The sequence below is a fragment of the Bos mutus genome, chromosome 11, assembly GCF_027580195.1.
Source record: "Bos mutus isolate GX-2022 chromosome 11, NWIPB_WYAK_1.1, whole genome shotgun sequence".
Taxonomy (NCBI): domain Eukaryota; kingdom Metazoa; phylum Chordata; class Mammalia; order Artiodactyla; family Bovidae; genus Bos; species Bos mutus.
In genome coordinates this window covers 96495309-96522715 of record NC_091627.1, presented here as the reverse complement: position 1 = coordinate 96522715, position 27407 = coordinate 96495309, and the positions used below count along the sequence as shown (strand labels likewise).

General features: G+C 45.1%; 1 protein-coding gene across 4 annotated transcripts; it reads right to left on the bottom strand.

Moving 5' to 3' along the window:
* Positions 1 to 274: 274 nt before the first annotated feature.
* SEMA4F (ssemaphorin 4F) lies at positions 275 to 25059 on the bottom strand. Of its 4 annotated transcripts, XM_070379854.1 has the most exons (14): positions 24764 to 25058; positions 21766 to 21917; positions 21083 to 21142; positions 20782 to 20880; positions 15922 to 16015; positions 6150 to 6269; positions 5904 to 6055; positions 5180 to 5358; positions 4797 to 4944; positions 4457 to 4679; positions 4208 to 4317; positions 3933 to 4093; positions 2872 to 2930; positions 275 to 2644 (listed from the first exon to the last, which is right to left on the bottom strand). In XM_070379854.1, the coding sequence occupies exons 1-14, from the start codon at positions 24909 to 24911 to the stop codon at positions 2034 to 2036; spliced, it is 2316 nt and encodes a 771-aa protein (XP_070235955.1). In that variant the 5' UTR covers positions 24912 to 25058; the 3' UTR covers positions 275 to 2033. The 4 variants fall into 4 exon arrangements, with proteins under 4 accessions (XP_070235955.1, XP_070235956.1, XP_070235958.1 ...); XM_070379855.1 differs by lacking the exon at positions 20782 to 20880; XM_070379857.1 differs by lacking the exons at positions 5904 to 6055; positions 6150 to 6269; positions 15922 to 16015; positions 20782 to 20880 and having other exon boundaries at positions 24764 to 25059.
* Between the last annotated feature and the right edge of the window lie 2348 nt (positions 25060 to 27407).

The window sequence follows — 27407 nt, the reverse complement described above, 5'->3', positions numbered from 1 at the left end:
AGTGAGTGAGGATAAACCAAATACAGAGCCCTCCTCCATTCCCACAAAGATTAATAAGGTCACCAAGGTCAGATGCACCTGAAGAGTATAAAAATGACAGGCCCTGCTCCCAAAACCTAGACACTGGCAGCTAAGATCTGACCAGAGATGACCCAGGACAGGATGTTTGTGTGTGGCAATGACTCTTCTCCAGCCAAATGAGGCTTAAAGTGACTGCATGTGTCATGGTTATCCGATGGTTCAACTGTGTGATAATGGCATAATAAGCCAATTTTTACAAAAACAACCACTATTGGTATAGATAGTGCTTTATTGTTTACACGTTCTCTCATTTAATCCTTGCAGCAACCCTGAGGTAGGTATTATTATCCCCACTTTACAGATGAGTAAGCCATTGTTCCAAGGTTAGACTACTTGCTGAAGATCACACACTTACTTACAGCAAAGCCACCAATAATCACAACCCAAGGGGACTCTTGAGTAGTTCACGGGCTGCTGTCAAGGAAAGTAGAGCTGAAAACCTCAACTGGGAAAGGCTGGACCATTTATGAGAGTTCAGGGGGGTCCCTCACCAGGGATGAATGAGGCACATTCACAGGCCAAGACTGGAACTGAGCAGGAGAAGCCTAGAGCTCCTGGGAGTCGTGAAGCAAGAGGAGGTCTTTACACTTGGTGAGAGTTGACGTGTCTTCAAGTAGGCACAGGGCCCACCTTCCAAGGAATGGAGTAACAAGAAGGTATCCAGCAGCTGCCAGTCCAGAGGCTAGCCACAGGGCAAGTGTGGCAGGGCAGGAAGAGCTGCCCCTGCTTGGCACTACGTCAGCTTGGCCAACACGTGCTGACTTTCAGGTAGTGGTCCTTTACTTTTGTTAAGGCTTGAGAATCTGATGAGAGTCATAACCCCCTGCCCCCCGAGAAAAATATAGACACACGTGTACAGACAGCATCCTGCATACAGTTTTAGGGAGGCCCTGAATCTCAGGTGAAATCCTGCTTTACAGCAAGGATGTCATGAGTAAAGTCACCGAAACAAACCTATCTTTGTGCAGCTTGTATTTACCATGGCTGTTCCCATTTTGCTATCCCCTGATATTTAGAATGTTGTGAAGTTTTAACAGAAGTCAAGGAGAGGGTTCTAGCCAGAGAAAGAGTAGCTGTGCATGGCAGTGGTGGCAGCCAGGAGGCAAAAACAAAGAAAAAGATAGGGTCATATGTACTATTCCACCCAGAAGATCACTTCTGGGGTTTTTGTCTACTCAACAGAAGGGCTGTGAGAGGTGATGGAGACAGGGCAGTGGTTTCCTCCTTTCAGAAAGGAGAGCCATTCCCTCACTGGCTACAGGGTCTAAAGTCCTGTTGGCATTGCCCTACTCCGACCTGACCCTCTCTGTATCCCATGAATACACCTGAGCATCGGGCCAGTCATCCATGCACGTGTGGCCAGGTAATCTATGAACACCCGTGTATTTACACATGCTCTTTCATGGAAGAAGGAAAACTGGGATGGGGTAGGTCTCAGGACAGAGATTGCGTGTTGCAGTTTGGGGAGCATGCATTCCCCACAGAGAATCACATACATTTCAAGAATCAGCACAAGGAGTCAGGGCACATGAGCCCCCAAACACTTCCACAGTTCCTCCTTCTGGCCAGGGCCCAACCCGAAAGCAAAGTTGCAGCGCTGTCCTGGGCCAAAGCGCCAAACTAACAAGCCCAAGAGAGTGGGCTGAAGGGGTCACACGGGTTGAGCGGGCAAGTGCAGGAAAAGTACTGATTCACTGTGACAGCAGTTCTGATCTCTCAGGGGAATCAGGCAAAGGCCTGGCCCTGAACCCGTCCAGGCCCAGAGAGAGCAGACAGGGAAGCTGAAGTGACCATTCAAAGGACAAAGAAAACTCAGAGGCCACGGTGACATTCCAGGCCCGCTGACCCCCCAGCATCCCAGTAGTCATTCCATCCAGGGGTCACTCATGCACTGGTGCTTATTTGCCCGGCCCTGGATGGATGTCTCTGTGCTGGTGGTTATTTGCCCGGCCCTAGATGGACGTCTCATCACAGGTGGCTAGAGGAGCCCCAGTTAGCCGAATGTGGGCTGGGCTTGGGCAAGGATCAAGTAGAAAGGGTGGAGGGAAGCCACCAAAGCCACTGCCCCTCTTGGCCAGGGCCAGGGGCAGCCGCTCATCTTCGGGAGAGGGAGAGGGAGGATCCTGGCTGTAGCTTGTGGTACCAGACGGTGGGACCCCTAGGTCCAAGCCCACCTTGTCTCTAGCCAGAAGTTCCCTTTGTCGCTGTCGCTGCTGATGCCGACCAATCAGGAGGAGAGTCAGGGATGCTGCAAGAACTCCCAGGAAGAAGCCTGCTAGTCCAGCCCCTATTGTGTGAGCCTGGCTCAAGGGGCCCCGCGGGGTGCCCCACACCAAGCTGTAAGCAGCCACCACGCGGGCTGCCCCACCCTCCTGACACTCACAGGCATAAGCACCCATGGCCCCTGGGGATATCACCACTTCTAGCCCCTCCTGCCGGCGGGTGAGTGCAGTCACTCCGCTGGGCTGGCGCCACACGCAGGATGCCCAGGCTGAGCTTGGGGAACACGGCAAGACCACATGTGCAGCTGCAGCCACAGGAACTTCAAACACCACCGGGTGTTCTGGAGAGAAAGCAGAGGCACAAACGATGGTGACGCTATAGGTTTGGGGTGACAGAAATGTGGGGTGATATGAGAAGGGGCCATGGGGGACAAAGCCAAAAGGGGGATCCCCAAAGACAGTAAGGCTGCCACATCTTCCAGCAGACAAGTTTTAAAGTAGGTCCAAAAAGGACTACTTTCTAGGCCCTTCCAGCCACTCCACCCATATTTCCCTAAACCATACAGACCTCCAGGCTCTTCAGGACACAAAGAAGAGACATCCGCTGACTCTATGTCTTGAACCAGCCTATAAAGAAGAAAACACTTGATAAATCCAGTGTCAACATCCCCTCTACCCTCCTTGGTACCACTGAACGTTCACTTGCCAATTGCACCTCCCGTCATCTCCTAAATCACTTCTAGAATTATCAGTCAACATTCTCTTCATCCCTAAACTTTTCCCCAATACCTTTTAGATGCATGACATTTTCTACAAATTCTACAAATATTTCTATTTGTAGAATTCTACAAATTGTACAAATATTTCTAGTAGTCGACAGAGAATTAAATCTGCACTAGGTCTGTCAGAAAGACATTTGGTTGGGGTACAAACAAAAGAAACACAGGAGCCTTCCAAGAAGTACAGCTGGTTGTCCACAACCCCAAGATTTCTCTGGAAATCTCTGGTAAAAGATTTTTCTGTTAAGAGCAAAGCTTCTTTCCTATCACAGTTAATTAAAATCCTGTTAGGATCAGTGAGATGACTGTGTATTTCATAAAATAGCTCAGCTAAAGGCACATCTGTGGTTATCACCAGTGCTTGGGGATGAAATCACCTTGCAAGCGCATAAAAGTGTAAAGTGAAGAGAAGGATTAAACCCAGGGGAGTATTAGCATTCAGAAACTAGCTGGAAAAAGAACCAATAAGAGACATCTAGATAGGTGAGAGAGGTAAGAAGGAAAACCAGGAGAATGCAGAATCATAGAAGGCAACAATATAACGTTTTTCAAGGAAGGAAAGAGGGAGTGAAACCACTTCTGAGAGCACTTGTAGAAAACTGAGAAGCAAATGGCAACATGCAAGTCAACCACAGGCAGGGCAGGTCCAGCAGGGATGAGGACAGGCGGATGAGTCAGTATGGGCTGACGGATGGACACACAAGTGATACGAGCACACAAACCACACACACACACACACACACACACACACACACACGCAGGGCAACATCAACCCATGAGAAACAGACTCAGACGGATGGCTGGGCAGGAGCTGGGACCTCAGGCAATGCAACAGTGTAGCCACACTCACCCTCCGTGCTCTCCAGGGTGGGCCACACACGCAGCTAGCCGAACGCTCCAGGCACAGGCAGGGTCTCGGGCCAAAATGCACTCTGAGCAGCTCTGCAGACGGCCACAGTTGGCTGTATTCACTTGTGTCACCTCAGTACGGGAGCCAACCAAGAGCCAGTTCTACAGAAAGGGAATGAGCAAAAGGAACATGCTAGCTCTCCCAGACCTCAGGGTCACCAACTGTCTCTGGATTCAGATATCTTCCCACCAGACTTGCCAAAATCTACAACTCACTTGGTATAACTTCATATTCTCAACTGGCTGAGGCTCTGGGAATAAGGCCAGATCCTCAAGGACACTCAGCTGGGCTCCAATCTGCACTGCTCGGTGGAGGTGTCCGTCCTCTAGGAAGCAGGCAAGGGGCAAAACATCATAACATAACTACCTGTGCCCGGGACCCTGCTTACCTGTATGCAGGGGACCCTCTCTGTGGCCACAGCCTGTGTGCACTGGATGGGCAACTTGCTTGGCTATTAAACATACCTGTCCCCAGATAGAGCACATCATACTCTTTCCCTGAGAGGCTAGGGACCCTGTGGGCCACAACTCTGAGATAGGCTGTATCGGTCGTGACCAGGAGGGGGCGGCCATCAGCTGGAAACACTGGCCTGTCCATGAGCGGGTGGTCCCGGATGAAGGTGAGCACACGGTCAGGCAGGAAGAGTGATGAGCCAAACTGCTGGAGCTTCATGTTGTTGGTGATGCACTAGAGGAAACAGAATGTGTGACAAAGCTTCGCAGGGGCCAGGAAGTGTCTGTGATGCTTAGCTGGACTCTTGTCCTCGTGGGGCAACTCAGTTCTTCACCGCCCCAGCCCCCTCACCTCTCCAGGCCTGGGCTGGGGTACGTCATTGTCCATGACAGGCAGTCCCCTGTTGCAGTCATGTTTCAGCTCTCTGAAGGGACCATTCAGCACAGTCCGAATATCTTGGGGTCGGAAGGAACAGACAGCAGAGATGGCAGCCCCTTCCCTGGAAGAGTCACAGATGGGAGCCAGATATTTGGCGGGAACTGGGGGGAGGCAACTCAGCCCCCGTCAAATGAGATGACCCATGAGAAACACACAGGGAGCTGTGCAGCCTGCCCCAGGGCAGAGGGAGCAGGGTTCCAGGAAGAATCCACCCCACTCTGGAGGAGACCGCACTGACACTGAACCAATCCCAGGTGTCTTCCACCCTGTAACTCTCCATATCAGGAGCCCCTCACCACTGGGAGGAAAAGATGCCGTAAAAGACAGGTGTCCCTGCTCCACCCTCAGGTCGAAGAATGGCCACGTCCTGCAGGACACTCGAGGCCCGGCCATGCTCAGGCCCTGGACATAGCAGGTCAGCCTTTAGAAAGGTCGTCCATCTCTGCTGGAGGGTCTTCCGGCCCCCAAGATCGCCCTGGGATGACAAGCACGTAGGAAGTTCTTTTTAGAAGACCAATGTTAGGGAAGGACCGTGGAGACCAATACACACTCCCCCCAGTCAAGATGCATAGAAATGCAAGGACAGAGACAGAGTAACTGAGGAGGACAATGCGATACAGGGCGGGCAGGGTCACAGTAATGAGCGTGACCACGTTTATTGTGCACGTGTAAAGTACTGCACTACGTGCTTTACATAAGTTGCTCCATTTAGTCCTCAGAACAGTACCTATTCCTGTCCAGAGTTACACAGGCAGTAAGCAGTGTAGCAAGGACTTGAATCCAGGTCTGTTTGTCAACAGTTTCTGCCTTTAACCTCTACACTGCGGTGTCACACGGGGTAATAATGGGGGTAAAAGAGGCCAGAGCCCTTTCTCCCACACTCCTCAAGCTGCCAGAAAAGTAGTTAAGGTCCAGCAGAAAAGGAGATGGAAGAGAGACACAAAGACAAGAGACCAGAGGAAAAGACAGGAGAACAAGCGGAGCAGAAGACAAGGCAGATAGCTGCGATCAGGGTCTCACCGCACACACACGAGCCACCCTCGGGACTTTAATGCGTTCGTATGAATCAAACGCTCGGGCAATCTCCGTAAAGAAAAAGTAGATCTCATCGTCTCCATCTTCATCCCCCCACTCGGCTGGGCTCAAGGCCATGGCTGCAACAAAGGCTGGGGCTGGGGAGACCGGCGGCTTCAGATCCCACAGACATAGTGTGGGGCCGCCCAGCCTCCCCCGACTCTGTCCCCGGAGCAGCCCCCCTCTGCCCACCGTTAAGCCAGGATGGCAAGGTCTCTGTCCGAACCCAGTCCTCAGCGCGACCCACAGCCCGAGAGATGATCGGCTCGGTCCCCAGGTAGTTCTTCACAGTGGCAGCGTAGAGGGCGCCCCCTGCAGGGTGACAGCGAGAAGACGGGCTGTCAGACTCAATGAAGGAGCCTGCAGAAAGGGTCACGGTGGGCAGAGTAGGGAGTAAAAGCAGGGGCAAGAACCAAGAACCCTCAAGGGCTAAGCACCCATGTGCCACGCACTGCTAAGCACAGGAGGCATTATCTCACTTAAAGTGTTCCAGGGCAGTAACAGGAACCAGGGTTGAGGGGAAAATGCTGGAATGTTCATGTATAAGAAAGAAGAATAAAAGCTATCCCTGTGGAAATCAAGATTTTTTGTTGGTCTGTTTCTTGTTGTTGTCATTTTTAATGACTTTTCTGTTTTACAATATGCTAATTACATGATAATTTTCCAGGAAGAGATCTGCTCTGCAGCATGTTCCCATCTTGCTGAGCTCTCCCACTATGGTGAATGTCTAAAGGAACTAGTGTTCTTTCTGAGTATTAGTGGCGTACACTGCCCTGGAACAAATCACCACTTTAGGGTATACTAGCATCATTTAGGGAACTGATCAAAATGCAGGTCCCTAAACCTGGGGCCCACAATTCTCACTCAGTAGAGTCGGGGATTGGCCCATGAGTTACTATGGTGTGGGCGACTCAAGACCTCACTCTGAAAAACAGCAACCCAAGGGGTTTCTGGATGTTTCACAGCCCGCCACAGGAAGCGACGAGGAATCAGATCCTTCCTCCTGGTTCAGTGGCAGAGCAGAGGTGCTCTAGCGATGGTGGGGATTAGAGAAATGAGATATCACACGCATTCTGGGAAGAAATGGAAGGTGCAGCTCTGTGGGCTGAATATAAGAACTATAAGCACTCTGATCAACACGGCCAAAGGCTCAGACAAGGCTGGAGAAAATGACTTAGGGGATGAAAGAAGGTCACAAACCCCCTACTGGAGTTTTGAGTATTACAGGGACTCTGCAGAGAACAGAGAAGCATTCCTTCACCACCTACTACAGGAGAGGCACTGCGCTGGGTGCTAAGAACATCACTGCTCCCCCAGGAATTCCCAGCTGAGTCTAGAAGACAAATGTAACCAGATACCAGGAGGCGTGGACTCCTGGATGTGTGGGGGAGCACAGAGGAGGAGTGTGCTAGTTCTCTAACTAGGAGAACTAGTTCTCTCCTAGTTCTCTAACTAGGAGAACAGCATCTCAGAGGTCATGTCTGAGCTGGCTCTGAAGAATGAGCAATTTGCCAGGCAGAAGGACTTCAGGGAGAAGACAGGCAAGTGGGGAAGGGGGGAGCCATGTCTGGTGATGTGGGGCACTCCCGGTGGGAGCACAGGGCAAGTAAGCAGAGATCGCTAGAGGTGCAGTGATAGGCACTCAGTTGTGATGAATCTTCTCTGTATCACCAGGAAAATGTGGACTTTATCCTAAAGGTGAAGGCAAAACCGCAGAGATTTTCTTGAGGAGGAGTGACATAATTAGTTTTGTTTTTTAGGAAGACAATGCTAATTAAAAGGGCCTTCTCACAGCAGAAACTAATTCAAAATTGTAAAGCAACTACACTCCAATAAAACTTAACTGAGGACTTCCCTGGTGGTCCGGAGCTTAAGAATCTGCCTGCCAGTGCAGGGGACACGAGTGCTCTCCCTGGTCCGGAAAGATTCCACATACCGCCACTTGCTGCCATAAAGTCACCACAACTCATGTCTGCGCACAGCAAGGAAAACCCAGAGCGGCCATTAATTAATTAATTCGTTTTTAAAAAGGACCTTCATACAGTCCTGGCAAGAATAAAGGAGGACTAAGGCACAGAAGAGGAAAGAAAGAGGTTGGATTTGGGAGAGATTTCTGAGGAACAGCCCATTAACAAAATTTGAAAATTGAGTATGAGATGTGAAAGAATGTAGTGAGTGAGACAATGTCTCTAAGGTTTCCACCTATAAGATAGACAATAGGAGTTGGTGATATTGTGAACCAAGTGAAGATATGATGGAAGGCTCATAAAGGAGGTGGCCTGAGAGGAGGCGATTTCAGGTTTTGGATGTGCAAAGGTTGAAATGCCTTCGGGACATCTGGTTGGAGCCACTGGAAGGCGATTGAACAGAAGGGTGTGGACAACAGGGTCAGAGCCAAGCAACCTGGGAGTCATGTTTAGGTCGCTATGTGAACCTAGAAGCCAGGGGAAAAAGGGAGAAGGAAACCCTGGGGCACTGCCACTTGAGAGCAGTTGAGAAGATCATGTCAAGGAGGCTAGAGAAGCAAGCAAGGCTGGAGTGCTGGAGGCTGGTGTCCAGGAACCCCAGCAAGAGCCACGGGGTCCTGCACACTGAGGGAGGCAGCAGAGGGCAGGGCCACCTTGAGGGAAGCACTGCATCCCGGGCTCACAGATGCTCCTGTGAAGCTGCATGTCTCAGGCACTGAAATGATAATGACTAAACTTAAAAACACTTGATGCAGGGCAAAAAAAAAAAAAAAGGTGGGGGGAGCCAGGAGGTGGGAGGGGAGACTACACTATCACTCAAGCTTGTGAAAGGAATCCAAGCATTTTAGAGTCAGGAAGGTTGGGTTTGAACTCTGAATACTTATTAGTAGTGTGATCTTAGGCAAATTACCCTTCCGAAGCCTCAGGTTCCTCAAATGTAGAATATGGATAATACCGCCTTCCACTCAGAGCAGTAAGATAAAGTAAAAATAAAGTGTTAGTCACTCAGTCGTGTCCAATTCTTTGCGATCCCATGGACTGTAGCCCACCAGGCTCCTTTGTCCGTGGAATTCTCCAGGCAAGAATACTGGAGTAGGTTGCCATTCCTTTCTCCAAGGGATCTTCCTGACCCAGGGTTAGAACCCCGGTCTCCTGCACTGCGGGCTGATTCTTCACCATCTGAGCCACCCGGAAGTCCTACTCAGAGCAGTGCTAAAGGTTAAATGAGATAAACAGAGACACCCAGGTGGGGCCTGGCCATGGCTGGCACTCACCACGTGTCAGGTGTGGCAGCTCGCAAACCTCGGAGGACCGTATGCTTGTTTATTGCCATAAGGCAGGAGGCCACAACTGTAAAATGGCATCCCATTTCCTTCCAGAGTGTTTCAGGAGTGAGAAAATAAGATTTGGGGCATAGGTTCTGGCAGCTAAGGAGCAGCAAATAAAAAAATCTTCAGTAGTTCCAGGCGGTTAGGGGTGGCGGAGAAGATGATACAGAAGCCAGAATTGGAATGAAAATTTTTCTAAGAGCATTATATACGAAACACTTTAAAACCAAAATTCTGACAGAAGCTGTGTCATGGATACCCTGAGAATGGGGGAGATGTGGTGAAAGAGATAGCTATAAATATTTTGGAAGCATAACTTGATGTGTTTGAGGGAGAACAGCCGAAAATATTCTGGAAACGGTAAAGGACCACAGACAGCCATGCAAGGAGCCAGGGGTGGACAGAGGTAAAGTCCTAAGACTTTCTAAGGGATCGGTGGGGCAGCCAGCAGCTCTGGAGCCTAGACTGCGGAAGAGCACGTTCACTCAGGGTGGAAGGGCAGAGGCCACAGAGGGACCGCAGGAGGGATCAGGCACTTTGGGAGGGCACAGCAGGGCTTCAGGCGTTCTAAGAATACCGAGGGGTTTACAACACAAACGTCACACACACGCAGAGGAAAAGGAAGAGCAGCCACCGAAGTCACAGGGGCAGGAGTCCACAGGAGTACACAGTATCACATGCCCTGAATTTCCCGGAACAGTCCATTTCAAATATTCTATTGTACTGTCCATACAATAAAATATCCCTGTATGAGAAGTTGTTTGGGAACTTATTACTGACTAGATCAAGCTAGTAAACATGAAAATATACATCTACTATATTGGCAAAAGATGGTATGTCACAGAAAGTGATGCCCAAAGTTCTGAATTCAGTGAACAAGGTAGAAAAAAACACCAGGTGTAATTCAACCCTATTTTAAAAAAAAATTTTATATATATATATATAAATATTATATCTTTAGTTGCAGGAAAGATTGAAGGAGTTACAACTGTACAGTGTTACTGATGCTTGTTTCTGACTAATGAAATAACAAATGATTTTTATTTTCTCCTCTCTATTGTTTTGTATTCACTGAATGTTTTTTGTAGTTAGCATCTTTTATTTTTATAAACCTCCCCCCAAATTAAGATACTGTCATTTTGGAAATACAAGGAAAAAAAGATTGAAAGCCACAAAGATGAAGAATCACAGCCAAAGAAAGGTGACAATTATGTGCAGAAATAGATCTCTACTTGCTCAGAGGTAAAGTCTGTGAACATAAGCCTCCCAGATACGATAATAACTCAACACTGACAGACTAGGATACAAGCCATGGCAGTGAATATTTCACTATACCCTCGAGGGGTTCAATTTTTAACTCTGGTGTCAAAATGCTCACTTTATTACTTTTTTTTTTTTTTTTTTACTTTACAATATTGTATTGGTTTTGCCATACATCAACTGGTGGAAACTGGTGGATGTATGGCAAAATGCTCACTTTTAAAGAAGGTTTATAAGAAGAATTATCACTCATTGGTTTTAGAAAGAGGGCTTTAAACATATCCTGTCCTGCCTTCTTCCTCTCTCTTTTCTTCTCATGGTCAGAGCTTTGCAGGGTAGACAGCTGTGTGTGTGTGTGTGTGTGTGTGTGTGTGTGTGTGTGTGTGTGTGTGTGTGTGTGCATGCATGGGTGCACTTAGTGGCTTCAGTCATGTCCGACTCTGTGCAACCCTAGGGACTGTAGCCTGACAAGTTCCTCTGTCCATGGGATTCTCCAGGCAAGAATACTGGAGTGGGTTGCCATGCCCTCCTCCAGGGGATCTTCCCAACCCAGGGACTGAACCAGCATCCCTTATGTATCCTGCACTGGCAGGTGAGTTCTTTACCACTAGCACCACCTGGGTAGCCCAGATAGACTGCTATTGACCTAATATTCTCTATTTCCTTATCTAAGGATTATGCTAGCTGGATACTTTTTTTAAAAGTCTATTACCAGGACATAATTATAGATCATTGGAGATGCAGTTTTTACCCTACCTTTTCCTCTGCTGGCCATATAGGATTTCTCTAACTATCTTGTTTTGGTGTATGAATGCTAGTCTCAGGGTACACACATTCATGGATTTAAGAGATAAGCTTGACCCCAAAATGCAGGCAGCACCCAGTACATCTGGAACACATACAGGGCTCCTTGACTGACGCGGTAATCAAAAGATGCAATGAGACCAAAAGGAGACAAGAAAAACATGAGATGGGTTCCCAAGAGAAAACAAAAGCTCCCTTCTGCTCTTCTTCGTAAGAGCCCTATTTATTACCGGATGTGACGGGGAGGGCCGAAGATGACAAATCACCTTTTCCAGCTTAGGTACCTTGGTGGGTGATGGCACTAACGCACTCACAGAAGGGGACACTGGTGCAGAAGGTTTGGGGGACGTGAGTGAAGACGATGAGCTCGGTTTGGGACATGCTGATTCTGAGATTCCTGGGGGACATCTAAGTGGAGCTGTCTGGAAGGTAGCTGGATGTGTGGTCCGTAGCTCCACATAGGATATGGGAGGCATCAGAATTTGGTGGAAACAGAATCCATAGGGCTGGCTGAGATCACAATCACAAAGAATATAAGAGAAGAGGATCTTGGGAACCCCAACGTTTAAAGCATGAACAGAAGACAGACACTGCAAAGAAGACTGAGAAGGAATTGCTGATGATCTTAGGCTAATGTGAACATTACTGTCAAAATATTTGCATTTTTCCAAATTGGAATAGTGCAAATAGAGACATTGAGATCATTTTTTTTTTATTTTATCTCAGTGCAGTGCAGATAAATGTCAAATTTGAAGATAAGATTTCTGAGACTTTTTCCTAAAGAAATACAAGTACCAATAAACACATGAAAAGCTCTTTGATCTAATAGAAATGCTAATCAAAAACATCAAATTGGACTCTGGAGAAAGTCACTGTTTTATGTTTATTAACTGCAATTTTGGTTATAGCTAACAGGGTGTAATGAAACAGACCCTCTCATCACTGCTGGTAGGACTAACTGAAGAGCAAATGTGGCCAAATCCATCAAGTATTATAAAAATTTTTTATATCCTTTGGCCCAGCAATCCTACGTTTTGGATTGACTAATGTAATTAATTGCTGTTGTTTAGTTGTCAAGTCATGTCCGACTATTTTGTGACCCCATAGGCCAAGCTCCTCTGTCCATGGGATTTCCCAGGCAAGTATACTGGAGTGGGTTGCCATTTCCTTCTCCAGGAGATCTTCCTGATTCAGGGATAGAACTCGTGTCTCCTGCATTAACAGGTGGGTTCTTTACCACTGAGCCACCTGGGAAGCCATGTAATTAATTAGATTCATGTAAATGATTTACCAAAAAATTTATATAAAAGGATTCCTTACACAGCATTATTTATAAAAGCAATATTTTAAAATCTGAATGTATAATTATATGGAAATAAATAATTGTACTATATTCATAAGATGAAAAAGTATGCAATCACTAATAAAATCAAATTTTGAATAATTGAACAAATTCTACGATGATAAAATGCTCAGTATACAATACTAAGTGAAATATACATAATTCCAATTTATTATATTTATAATACATGTACACACACAGAATAAAAGAAGATACTCCAAAATAATAATAGTGGTTTCCTGGTGATGACTGAATTACAATCAGCTTTTAACTTTCTTCTTTATACATTTCTGTATTTTCTCAATTTCCCACAATGCATGTTGCAATTTTTATAATTTAAAATAAGAAATACTCCTGCCATCATAGTCTAATATTTTCATTACTAAGAGCTTTTACTTTTCTTTCAAAATACCTCTATTATCCTTAAAGACATTTGTATGACTCCTAACTGGGAATTTGGGTTCTAATTCTTAAATAATGTTGCCGTTATCTTCTATACTGCTATTTAATATTTTCAAAACAGAGGGACAGTAGGGCACAGTAGATCAACATTGAAAGCTCCAGCTAAGTATTGGCATTATGTCAGACCAAGAAAAAATTACATTATAGCCCTATACAGAACTTCAGAGGGAAACAATTTGTAAATACCTTTTAAGACTTTTCTTATAAAGTCATGCATAAGAAAAAAGTTTAATGTTAGATCTTACACCCAATTTTTGCTATTCATAAAATACTGTGCAATATTTAAATTAAAATGTAAATTGTCCTATTGTACTATTGACAATATGTATAAAATCGATAACTAATGAGAACATACTATATAGCAGAGGGAACTCTGCTTAATGCACTGTGGTGACCTGAATGAGAAAGGGAGTCCAAAACGGAGCAGAGACATGTATGTTATGGCTGATTCATTTCACTGTATAGTAGAAACTAGCACAACATTGTAAATCAACTATACTTCAATACAAATTAATTTAAACAAAAAAACAAGTAATACAACTCCTTCCTACTCTATCCCATACACTAGCCATCAGGCCAGGGATCCAGCAGGGTTTTGAAGGTTATATTCCCATCTCAATGCAGAAACTCCAAGCAAATGTGCTTGTTTATTTTGAATAAATAGTTTTCATAGTTAAAAATGTTTAATTGTCTGATATTTTATAATAAAGTTTGCAGCAACCTTAGTGAAGAAAGAAAAAACAGTATGATGAATGATGCTAAAAAGTCAACTGATTAGCTAGTTGGGGAAAATCAATTTTGATTCCCTTCTCATGCCATTTGAAAAATAAATTTCAAATAGATTAGAGTTAAAATGTTTGGGAAAAAATTTGAGAAGAAAATTTTACCTGCTCCCTAACTGAAGAAGGATTTAGCTTAAAATATATGATCACAAAAGAAAAGATATAGATTGGAATACTAATACCTTACCTGAAAATTGGCCCAAGAACATGAGCAGAGGATTGACCAAAGCAGAAATAAAAGTAAGTACTAAAACATGAAAAATGTTTAACTTCACTAATATTCAAAGAAATACAAATCAAAGCAAGGTGCCATTTTTAGCCTCAAATCAGCAAAAAAGAAGAAGTTTAATAACAAAAGTTATTAAACAAAGCAGTACAGTGAAATTTATGTGAGAAAAAAACTCATTTACTGCTGATTTAGAGTGTAAATTGGTATACCCTTTCTAAAAACTCAATTAGCAACAGATAATGAGCTGTAAAATATTCACACCCTTTAATATAGTAATCCATTTGCAGGAGTCTTAAAGAAACGATCTAAAATGAGGATAAAAATTTATGTACAAAAAGATTCACTACAGTGTTACAGTGGTGATGGTTTAGTCGCTCAGTCGTGTCCAACTCTGTGACCCCATGGACTGTAGCCCACCAGGCTCCTCCATCCATGGATTTTCCGGGCAAGAATCCTGGAGTAGGTTGCCATTTCCTTCGCCAGGGGATCTTCCCAACCTAGGGATCAAACCCAGGTCTCCTGCACTGCAGGCAAATTCTTTACCAACTGAGCCACTAGGGAAGCCCTTGGTGTTACAGACAAGTATTATAGACAATAGTAAAAACTTTGAAGTGAACTAAATGAAGTTGAGAATAAGTTCATATAAATGATTTGGAATTGTTAAATCAGCATATGCTCACAGGTTGAGTAAAATAATATCATTAAAATTTTTCTTCACAAAAAATTTTAAAATTATATAGAAATGCCTATGCTATAAAGTCACGTGACAATATTCAAAATTATGTCCATGCAGCATGACATTTTAAAGTTTCATAATATACACACTCATAAAATTTCTATTAACCTGCTTGTCTTAAACTATCATGAGAAAAATGGTTGTGTTCTCACTGAATTTGCAGAGCGTATTGGAGCGGTCTAACCTAATACACAGGCTATGTGGCACACAAACTGTTCGCTTTGTGGCTACCAAAGAACTAGTCAGTCATTCTCCAGAAAAGCTTAGGTATAGTCTGTGATAGAACCATTCAACACTTGAGCAACTGTATATGTATAACTTGTTCAAAGGAAGTAACAGAAGAAATTTGTTTAATAGTCATTATGGATTCTTCTGAGCAACAAACACTGGCCAGCAAAATGTACATGCATGAGTATATATGTGTGTGGACATAAAAAGACTAAAAGGAAATATCCTAAAATACTAGCGTGGTTTTCAGAGTAGGAATACTCTAGAACTGTGTTAATATGGTACTCACTAGGTATGAATGGCTATTTACATATAAATTACAATTACATAGAATTTAATATTCTTCCCTTCAGTTGCACTAGTCACATTTCAAGGGCTCAACAGCCCATGTAGCCAGTGGCTACCATATTAGACAGCGAAGATACAGAACAATTCCATCATCATACCAAGTTCTTTTGAACTGTGCTATTCTAAAAGATTTCTTATGTTCTTTATACTTTTTGCAAATTCATTATAATATGCATTGTAGTAGATTCCTCTTCTACTGAGGAAAAAAATGACTAAAAGAAATAAGGTTAACAAAGGAAATGTTCACAGTCTACTGTGAACAGCAGACACATTCTCTAGAGAAAAGCAAGGGAAATAGTCTGTGGGGAAAAGCAGGAGGACACAAGCACTCTGGGAAGAACAGGAAAAGCTAGAAAGAGATGTGGGAATAATAGACATTCCGAGGAAAGAAAAGAAAGGACACGGAAATTCAAACAGCAGGGTGGGGAAGGAGGCGATTACAGCAAGAAGTCACAGGTTCTGGTCTCTCCCCACTCACCAGCCATCACAGCTGCTGACCGCTGAGCTGGCTCAAAAGGACATTTCCCCCGGCCACTCTCAAGTCTTTCAACCTGCTGGAAACTGGACACATCCTACAGACCAGAAGGGGGCAATTGGTTTAGAGGTCATGGGGAAGTTCATAGTGAGAATTACAAAGATGGTCAGATGAAGAAAAAACCCAATTCCCACTCATCTCTCATTCCCCCACTACCATCCCTGTATTCCCAGTCTGCCATTCCTGGTTCCACCGCCCATTCCTATATTCCCTATCTCTGCCATCCCTCTTTTCATCAGTTTATTCCTCTTCCCTCAATTCCCACAGTACCTAACACCCACATGCTCTAATGAAGGAATACCTAGGATGGCACTAGAAGACAATGAGAGACTGAAAGGTAGATCTCTCTGAAGTGCTGCTGAACTGCTAGCTTGACAACTGGCTGGAGAATGCTATAAGATAAGGAGAACCAGGGAAAAAAGCAGGCTTCCCAGGGGCGGGAGCCCTTAAGAAGGATAAAGCAAAAGTACAGGTTGATAGAGGACCATCTGAAGCCCAGGGGTCTAGAGAGAAGGGCCATCCTTCCCCTAATCCCACCCACCAAACAACAGACAGAACCAGAATCAAGGATACACAGGAGGGAAGGGAATCTGCAAAGTCAATGAAGACCTGAAGCTCAGGTCAGAACCTGAAGATTTGGTGAGTAAGTGTCTTCCTCATCCAGGGATTCCAGAGAGACTGACCTGGGTTGGGGGTTTCCGGCGAGGGCAAGAGGTGTAAGAGTCGCACAGAGTCAGTCAGACAGTACCTTAGTGGAGCATCCAGCGCTAAGAGAGGCTTTAAGGTAACATCTAAAAACAAAAATCAGGGATGATTTCAACCTGGACTGGCAGGGAAGTTAAATGTGGCCGGTTAGGAATCAGTCATGACATGAAGTGCCAGCATGATATATCTCGTTCACAAACTAGGATGGACATATGATGTTGCTGGAGCCTAATTACTGTGATGGCAGTGGGAGTACCAACACAAATCTACGTCCTCTGAGCACAAGTGCACCACTGGCCCAACTTGACTACTCATGTATTTGCTGCAGTTGGTAAACAGAGTTTTATTTTATTGAGAGAGGCTTGAAGAAGGCCTGTTAAAATCAGGTGTTATCTGATGTTCCCTCAAAGGGGACTGCTGATGTTTTTGTTTAGTCACTAGGTCATGTCTGACTCTTTTGCAACTCTACGGACTGTAATCTGCCAGACTCTTCTGTCCATGGGAATACTGGGTCGAGAATTTTCTGGAATAGAGGACCCCATATAAGCACAATCACCTACGTTGTGTGGCACTGGGCACATCACAGCTTGAGGAGAAAGATGACAGTTCAATGAGAGATTACCAAGATGTTTAGGCTCTCTGAACATAGGGTTATTACCTGCTGCTTTGGCCTGTTTTGTTGCCTCCTTTTCTCCATACTGCCTAGCCTTGCCCCTAATTTACTCTCCATATGCACCCCAGATTAATATTCCAAGACTATTAGTCACTGACGTGATAAATGCTTGAGTCAGAAACAGACAAAAAAAATGGCTCACCACCGCCTCTTTATCCCAAACTACTGCTTCTAATCAAACCCGGATCACCTGTTATTCCTAGAAAACAATTCCTGAAACTACACCCTTACATTTCACCAAGGACTTAAAAAGGATGAGCCTTTTCTCAGTTCTCATTCTCTGTGATCTTTTTGCACTATTGAATACTTCTGATTCACTCCCTTCCTTGAAATATTCTACCTCTTGACTCCCTTGAAATTCTACCTCCTGGAGTCCCTCCTCCTATCGGTTGTCTGTCTCCTTTGGTTGGTTCTCTTCTTTCTAAGCCTCTAATCATGTATCCTTAGTCATTTTCATATATTTCCTTCAAGATCTCATTAATTTTTCGCATTTCTGCCCAGACTTTCTATGCAAATCATTCCCCTAACTCTCTAAAGCCTGATGTCTTCCAAACTCTAGTCCATATTTGCACTTGACTGCTGGACTTACAAAGAGGACCTATTAAAACTCAACATGTCAAAAACTCATCTTCTTCCAGGTTTCCCAAATGGCATCATTATAGTATCTAGGTTTACAGCCTTTGAGTAAGTGAGCCTATTAACTACATAGGTTATGATTACTGTATGTTCAAAGCGACATTTAATTAGGGCCTGAAAGGATAAGATCACTCTACTACATTATCTGAATGTTGAGATTCTTCATTATATCATCATGTGTCAGTCGGCACAGTCTTATCAACATCAGTTGCGATGAAGGCAAGTCCCTCAAGTTGAAAGCCAGAGCTACATAGCCAGGCTTTCATTAAGCTGCAGGGTTGGAACCCATCCTTTGACTTAGGCCAACAAGAATGCAAGGCATATAAAGGACCTTTCCTAAAAGATTAGGGGTGAGGGATAGAGGGGAGGTGGTCCCTGTTACATGAAATAAATCAAATGTCACACAAGACTCAAGCCACCTAACGTCTCCTCTTAGGGTGCAGGCTGGATTAGAAGGACAGGGTAGTGGAACTGAGCCAGACAAACCCTGGGTTTGAATTTTGGCTCTGCCTTGGCCAGCATTATCTCTGACTTTACCTAACTTTGGGGAATGCTGTTTCATTCAGGTAAACTGGAAATAAATACTATCATGATGTGCTATCACTATTATAATAAATAAATATCATGATATGGTGATAAGAATTAACCTCATCTATGAATGTAAGTATCCAGCACCAAGCCTGAACAGAGCAGACACTCAGTTAAATTGCAATTCTTCTCACTGTTGTTGGTGCTGCTCTTTTAATTCTAACATTTATCTTTGTTAATCGCTGGAGCTCTCTCAACAAAACAAATTAAAATATTTTCCTCCATGTCTAACGAGCTGTCACTGAAGGGCAGCACTCCACATTTTTAGAGCTGGCAGGTCCTATGCTTTCTTTTGTAATAACCTTCATTCTTCTGAGCAATCAACTCTGAGCAAGTTGTTATGGCTGGATCAGCTAGTCAAAGCTCTCAGATAATAGTTATACACAGTCTCAAAGTCATCCATCTGGGACATGAGAAGTTCAGCACTAAGGATAAGGCAAGAAATTGCTCAAGCAGATGGGGATTGCCAGGTAGCAGGATAAGACAGGTAAAGGCAGAAGAGAGCATTCAAGGAGTCTAGAGAGCAGTCTCAGGATGCTTGAAGAGTTAGCACAGCTGATAGTGGTGACTTATATTTCCCTATAAACAACTCTTGATTAAAGGATGGTCCTTCATTTCATGAGCTTGCTGGATAGGAGGGTTCAGAAAAAGAGCTGAAAGTCATAGGAGTGCAGACCACAGGCCCCTAGCTTCACTCTTGGTTGCTGATATTCCTCAAAAAAAAAAAAAAAAAATGGATAGGGGTCCAAGTCACACCAATCCTGACAGGTGCGTCCAGAACATTTTCTGTCTAGATACTTATGTAACAACCATTAAAGCCGAAGAAGAACAGAAGGCCCTGTGGAACCAGCTTGGAGTGACTGCACCATCTGTAAACCATGGCTCTGGTATTCACATCCATGGGCTCCCTGATCCTATATATACTGGGAAAGGACAAATATGGCAATGGCAGTTCCACTGCTACTTTTGTGAGCTTCATGAGAACCGCAGGGAAACTAGACTCTCAATGTTACCTGAAGGGATACAGAGACTGTCAACACCATTCTGAACTGGGAAACCTTCCCAGGATGAGGGAACTAGCCATATTTCAACAGGGAATCTATCACCAGCATGATGAAAACAACTCAACATAAGCCCAACTCCCTCTAGGGAGAGTTCAGAGGGACTGACTAAGGCATCAAATATATACAATTAGAGCATTCTTGAGTCAAAAATATAAGGATGATGTTTAACAAAGAGGTTTCAAGGTATATGCTGAGTAGACCCCTGTGGCAAAGACTATTGAAGACTGCAGAAGGATCAAGTCAAGATCTACTATTAATGACCATGGTCAGGAAAGGGAACTGCTGCACTCCCTCCTACCCCTAGCAGAAAGGGATAATAAGTGTCCAGTAATATGAAGGATATTTGAGGCTTTTGACTCATTCCAGGGACTGATCACTAATGTGTACTGCCAGAATAACAGTAATTGACTACCAGGTAACTGATGGGAAAAGGTGAGGGGTCAAAAACATTAAAACCCTTCCCTAAGATGTCACCAACCCCAGGGGCTTTTGAGGCCATGGCCAATCTACCTGTTATTAGGGGTATCCATGTCCCAAGCCTGCCTGGGTTTGAGGTTGGAGATGCCCAGGGCTTTAGCAGCAATGAAGAGGATTAAGAAGAAAACATCCTTGACAGAGTGCCCACCTTGAAGGCAAGATCCGGAGTATGAGGCCAACATGTACTACATTAGTGGACAGTGACCTCAGAAGCCATGAGAGCAAAGAGTCACAGCCCACACAGAAAGAGGTTGACAGTGGAGGTGGGAGAAAGTGGTGAAAGTCAATTACATGCCATGGGAGGAAGACACAGGTACAGACAGTGCTGTTTGAGAAACGGACCCAGGTTACCTGGACAAACCAGGCACAAGGCAAGGAAACCATGAATTACTGGCCTCTGAAGTTCCTCCCCTCAGCCCAGCTAGCATCCTCACTTCCTTCACCATCCCACTACGGCCCTCTTCACGCTTCGTATTCCTCACCTTCTAGGGACAACCTCCCTCCCCCTCCCTTTCAAACCCTCCTTCAGTGGACAAAGGCTCTACCCTATGAGGGCATCCTTCACCCACAATGTTTCTCATGCACAAGGGCTGCCTTAAGCACGACCCCTGTCACAGTTGCTCACAGAAGACCCCTCCCATCCGCCCACCCGTCACTCACAATAACCCCGCACTTCGGATCAAAAGCGAAGGTGCCACAAGTGAGGAGGTGAGAGGCATTGGCAATGGCGAGAATCTGGACAAAATTGTGACATTCGTCCTAGGGGTCAGAGATGGTTAGAATCAGAAGCAGCAGGTACAAGGAAAGGCAGGGTTAGGACAGTTATATGGAGCTCTGGGCATGGTGTTAGAGTCCTTGCCTGGGTCCATGGGGATGGGAGCATTACAGAGGACTGACAGCAAGTCAGGGCTGGACCAAGGCCTCAGCTGACACCCAGGACAGGGCCTGGATTTATACCTACCTCCTTCTTGCCTTTCTTCCTACAGTTCTGTCTGTGGGCCTCAGGCACCATCCAGTCAATCTAGAAAGGAAGAGTGACCATTTCCCCCACATTCTCACCCCAATCCCTCCCAAGTCAGGGTAGGTGGCACAATTCCACAACCTCCATCAACTTGGGAGACAGAACCCCCTCTCCCAACCGCAGAGCACTGCTTTTCATACTGGAGGTCTCCATCCATTAATGAGCAGTGAAATCTCAACCAACATTATTTTTAATGAAATAGAATACATCAGAATGTACCACATGTAGGAGAGTAAATATTGTTTCAAAAAAGTTTTCTTTCAGTATATACTTTGTGCACTGGGTCAAAATGTACCAGATATTTCTTACTAAGGGATGATCAAAAAAGTCTGAAAGCTATTGCCCTAGAGTAATGTGATGTTAATGATTCCTTGCCCACTGCCACCTGAACCCTGGCCACTGTGGCCTCCTCCGCATCATCATGAACCTCCGTCCTAGCCTCTTCAGTCACCATGACCCCCCCAATTACCCTCAGCTGAAACAATGAAGTTGATTATCTACCCTTATTCTTTTTTCACCCAGCATTCCCCCTCCTACCACAATACCCTCCCTCATATGCCATAAAACCAAGGACCCAATCACATGCTCTGGAATCAGAGGTCCTCCCCACTCTCATCTCTCACCCTTCTAGGTTTCTCCCCTGAAAACGGCAGGGATGTAGCGAAGATCGTGTCCCGGGCGCCGACATAAAGCATGTGAGAAGCAGGATCCACAAGGAGAACTGAGTAATTGTATGTCTGAGGGATGGTGAACCGGGTGAGATAGGAGTCAGCCTCTAGCAGGACCAGAGAATGAGAGTGAAATGCGATATCAGCCATCATTTCGTAACAGTTAGGTCCACAAGAGCAAAGCCAAAGGGGCCCATTTTTTGCTTTCTTCCAAGAACCATTTATTTAGCAGCCTTAAGGGCAAAAACAAAGCCTTAACAGGCCAACCAACTAATTTCCCCAGGGACAGATAACTGATGAGGCACACAATAAAGTATGCTTTTTCTATAAAACAGTTTATTAAAACAGCATAAATATTAAGTCTATTTCATATTGGGCTGGCCAAAAAGTTCATTTGGGTTCCCATAAGTTGGTTATGAAAAACCCAAATGAACTTTTTGGCCAACCCAATATTTATTTCTATTCATAGCAACATGATACATAATTGAAAATACCCTTAGAAGGTATGAGTACTTTCCTCTCTAAATCTCCTTTTTTAAAAAAATAATTACTTAATTGTTCAGTCGCTAAGTTGACTCTGCCACCGCATGGACTGCAGCACTCCAGGCCTCTCTGTCCCTCACTGTCTCCCGGAGTTCACCTAAGTTCCTGTCCATTAAATCAGTGATGCTATCCAATGATCTCATTCTCTGCCGCCCTCTGCTCCTCCTTCTTCTCTTGCCTTCAATCTTTCCCAGCATCAGTCTTTTCCAATGAGTCAGCTGTTCGCATCAGGTGCAAACTATTGTTACTTAACAGTAACTCCTTTTTACTTAGAAGGGAAATGTCTCACTCTTTTTACCAACACATTAGTAGACTATTTCCTCTCTCTCCCACCACCCTTGATCCCAACCTGATTCTACCCAAAGAAGTAGACAGTAGCGTGGACAAGAAGAGAATGTGCTTCGGAAATAGATTCTACCCACGGTTTCAGCCCAAGTGTAAATGTGGCTCTTTCACTTACCAGGTGTCTGATCTTGAGTATGTTACCTGCCCACTCTGAGCATCACTTTGCTCATCTGTAAACACCATCCAGTGTTGTTGGGAATCAAACGAGATAACCTATGTGGAAGCATCTGACACATACTACATATTTCACAAATTGTTCCTTTCTTCCACCCTTAAGCATGTGTTCTGTTTGGGCCAAATCTAAACATATATCAGCATTCAGAACTCTGATCTAAGACTTCCCTGGTAGTCCAGTGGATAAGAATCCACCTACCAATGCAGGGGACCCAAGTTTGATCCCTGGTCCAGGAAGATTCCACATGCCATGGAGCAATTAAGCCCCATGCGCAACTCCTGAAGCCCGCAGGCCCTAGAGTCTGTGCTCCACAACGAGAGCAGCCACCAGAATGAGAAGACCATGCACCGCAACAAAGGGTAACCCTTACTCGCTGCAGCTGGCGCAAGCCCACACACAGCAACAAAGATCCAGTGCAATCAAAAAATAAAGTAAATAGTTAATTTTAAAACCCTGATCTATTTAAAGATCAAATAAGATGAATTTACCTTCTTAGCTCAATCTCTGGCGCTGGGGACAGGAATTAATACAGCTCTGCTCTACCTGCTTCATCTGCTCAGCTATCTTCAAGACTGGTAGGATGGCCATGCAGTCTTACATGTGCTGACTGGAGCCCCACCCACCCCATCCTCCCATACCCATATTCATATCTGTGTTGTTTCCTGCCTACTATCCCATGCTTACTATAAGCCCCAGATCACCCAACCACCCTCATATCCCCAACTCTGCCTCAGCTTGTCATATAGACCTCTCTGGATTCCTGGATATGAACCCAACCTGGCAACTTCAGTGCCATGCTGTGGCTATTGCTCCAACAGAAACTGAAACCCAGGCTCTGATCACAACTTTGTCTTCTGGATTCATAGCATCCCTATATGTCACTGGTCTGAAATGACACAGTAATTTAGAAAACTCTATTACCCGGTTGTGAGTTTTTCCCAACAGGTTGTACTCTTGGTTTCACTGGTTCTGTCTGTGCAAGGTGCTAACGCTCAGGGCCCACTGCGAAAAACACAAGGTTCACGGCTACACTCATGCCCAACTCAGCAAAGAGCCTTTAAAGTCTTTAAATCACTCCAATGACCACTTTTAACCTCATGGCATCTCTTGGCTTCTTTCACATCTTTTGAAAGGGCATCTCCCTCCTCCTTTTTTTCCTTCTGAAGATTTTTAAAACCATTTAAACAGAATTTTAAATCAACTCATCGAATCGCTTCCCAGCACTCAATGTAGGGCATGGATAGAGGAGCACTGAGGAAGTTAGGAGGGTTATGTTGGATCAGATAATGGGAGACTAGGAGTTGGTGTCAGAGATGAAAGGGCTGCAAGTGGGTTAGGGATATTAGGGCCATGAGTCGGACAAAAGGCTCGGAGGAGGTTAGAACTGAGGATAAGGCAATGAACCTGAGAAGCGGGCAGATGTAAATGCTAAGCTGGCAATCAGAAGGACGGGTGTTTGGAGCAGTATGAAAGATCGATGGGTTTGATAGGATGGTCGTCAGGCTAGCACGACGGACACAAGTGCATGCGAGGGAAGAGGGGAATAGGGAGAGGAAACTTGGAAATGGACGGTCCCCGGCAACCCCCATTCCCCGCCCTGGGCCTCGGTGTCTGCGTCTACACTGTGAGAGGCGGCTGCACAAATAAAGGAGAGCGGGCGCCGCCTGGGCGTGCCGTAGGAGCCCAGACACCCGGTCGGGTGTGGAGCGGCACCACGTGGGGGTCCCGCCTGCATTGGGACGAGGCACGGGCACCGAAGGAAGCCGTGGACAGACCTGTGGGGGCGCGGGGTGCGGCTGCCCGGGTGAGACCGGAAGGTGGGTCTGGGTACCTGCAGGCGGGATCTGGGCCGGGAGCCAAGGGCTAAGGGCGAGGGCGCCCGCGCCTTACCGGAGATAGGAAGCGAGGTCCTGGGGACCGAATGTGGGACGCGGCCACACACCGGGCCTCTCAGCAACGCCAGCAGCAACAGCAGAAATAAGGGCGAGGTCCGGGAGGGCCGCAAGCGCGGGAGGAGCCGCGCGACGGAGCCCGGCATTTTTGCCACCTCCTGGCCACCGGGGTGTGGCACGCCCCGCAGCCTCGCTCGGCAGCTGAACAGCCACCAGCCTGGGCCCACTCAGTTCCCCTTGGTTCGGTTGGGCCTGCGGCTGCCGGTCACAAAGCAACCTGGCTCCACCCCTTCAAGAAGAGACCAATGATTGGGCTAATTTTCTCCTCCCTCAAAGGGGTTGCCTGGAAGAGGCTGGACTAAGAGAAAAAAACCCAACCCAGACAGACGGAGAGCTACACCCAAGGTTAGGTGGGAGGTCTACCTCCGAATTGGGCTGGACTTGTCATTCCAGGATCCTCAGTGACAGATTTGCAAAGGCTCTGCAACCTAGAAGAAATAGACAAATTCCTAGAAATGTGCAATCTTCTAAGAGTAAACAGGAAGAAATAAAAAACATGAACAGATCAATTATGTAATGAAACTGAATCAGTAATAAAACAACTCCTACAAAACAAAAGTCTAGGACCGAATGGCTTCCTTCTACCAAACATTTAGAGAAGAGTTAACACCTATGCTTTCCAAACTAGTTCAAAAAAATTTCAGAGGAAGAAATGCTTTCAAACTCATTCTACAAAGCAGGCATCACCCTGATACCGAAACCAAAGATATCACCAAAAAATGAGAAAATTATAGGCCAATATCACTGATGACCATAGATGCAAAAATCCTCAATAAAATAATAGGAAAATGAATTCAATAATACATTAAAAGGCTCATATGCCATGATCAAGTGGGATTCAATTCTCACAACTTAATCAATGTGATACACCAAATTCACAAATTGAAGAACAAAAATCATATGATCATCTCATGCAGAAAAAGTTTTAATGAAAGTAAACATCTATTCATGATTAAAAACTCATCAAAAAATAATAAATTAATAAAATAAAAACTAAAAAAATTTTTAAAAACTCATCAAAATGAATATAGAGGGAACAAATCTCAACATAATAAAGGCCATATATGATAAGCCCACATTTATGTTTCAGTAAAGTTTCAGGATACAAAATTAATATACAGAAATCAGTTGCATTTCTATACACTAAGAACTATAGTAAGTCCACTACATATGAACAAGTTCAGTTCCAAGAGCATGTTCATAAGTCTACTTTATTCATTCTGAAGACATACAGATGGGCAACAGGGACATGAAAAGATGGTCAAGATTATTAATATTGGGGAAATGCAAATTGAAATCACAATGAGATGTCACCTCACATCTGTCACTATGGCTGTTATCAAAAGGACAACAAATAACGTGTTGGCAAGGGTGTGGAGAAAAGGGAACCCTCATACACTGATGGTGGGAATTTAAATTGGTACAGGCACTATGGAAACCAGCATGGTTCTAGTATAACTAGAACTACCATAGGATTCAGGAATTCCACTCCTGCCTATTTGTCTGAAGAAAATGAAAACACTAATTAGAAAAGATACATGCATCTCTATGTTCACTACAGCATTATTTACAATAGCCAAGATATGGAATCAGCCCAAGAGCCCATCAATAGATGAATGGATAAAGCAGATGTGATATACATGTATGTACAAATATATGTGCACATATATGGGGCTGCCCAGGTGGCACTAGTGGTAAAGAACCTGCCTGCCAATGCAGTAGATGTAAGAGACCTGGGTTTGATCCCTGGGTCAGGAAGATTTCCCCTGGAGGAGGGCATGGCCACCCACTCTAGTACTCTTGCCTGGAGAATCCCATGGACATAGAAGCCTGGGGGGCTACAGTCCATTGGGTTGCACAGAGTCAGACACAGCTGAAGCGGTTTAGCACACACACACACAATCATGCACATACATACAACAGAATACTGCTCAACCATTAAATTAATGAAATCTTGCCGCTTGCAACAACATGGTTGCACCTAGAAAGCATTGCTGCTAAGTCACTTCAGTCATGCCCAACTCCATGCGACCCACCAGGGTCCCCTGTCCCTGGGATTCTCCAAGCAAGAACACTGAGGTGGGTTGCCATTTCCTTCTCCAATGCATGAAAGTGAAAAGTGAAATGGAAGTCACTCAGTCATGTCCGACTCTTCGCGACCCCATGGACTGCAGCCTACCAGGCTCCTCCATCCATGGGATTTGCCAGGCAAGAGTACTGGAGTGGGGTGCCATTGCCTTCTCCAGAAAGTGTTAGGCTAAGTGAAATGAGTCAGACAATTACAATATTTTATGACTTCACTTATATGTGGAACATAAAAAACAAAACAAATGAACAGTCAACCATAAAGAAACAGAGTATAGATAGAACAAACAGGGGGTTACCAGAGGGTGGGGGGTTGGCGGGGAGAGGGGAGTATGGAATGAAATAGGTGAGGGAGAGTAACAGGTACAAACTTCTAGTTGCAAAATAAATTAGTTACAGGTATGAAAAACGTACAGTGTGGAAATATAGTCAGTAACTATGTAATATCTTTGTACAGTGACAAAAGTAACGATGCATTGTGATGTTCAGTTTGAATT

Excerpts from the sequence above, each read along its gene's own strand:
- SEMA4F (XM_070379854.1), bottom strand. The coding sequence starts at position 24,911 with ATGCCGGGCTCCGTCGCGCGGCTCCTCCCGCGCTTGCGGCCCTCCCGG. Across the intron at positions 16,016-20,781 it reads ATCCGAAGTGCGGGGTTATT|GATGTGTCCAGTTTCCAGCA; the intron begins GTGAGTGACGGG and ends TCTGGTCTGTAG. Across the intron at positions 4,945-5,179 it reads GGCATCTTTTCCTCCCAGTG|GGAAGGGGCTGCCATCTCTG; the intron begins GTGAGGGGCTCC and ends TGACTCTTCCAG.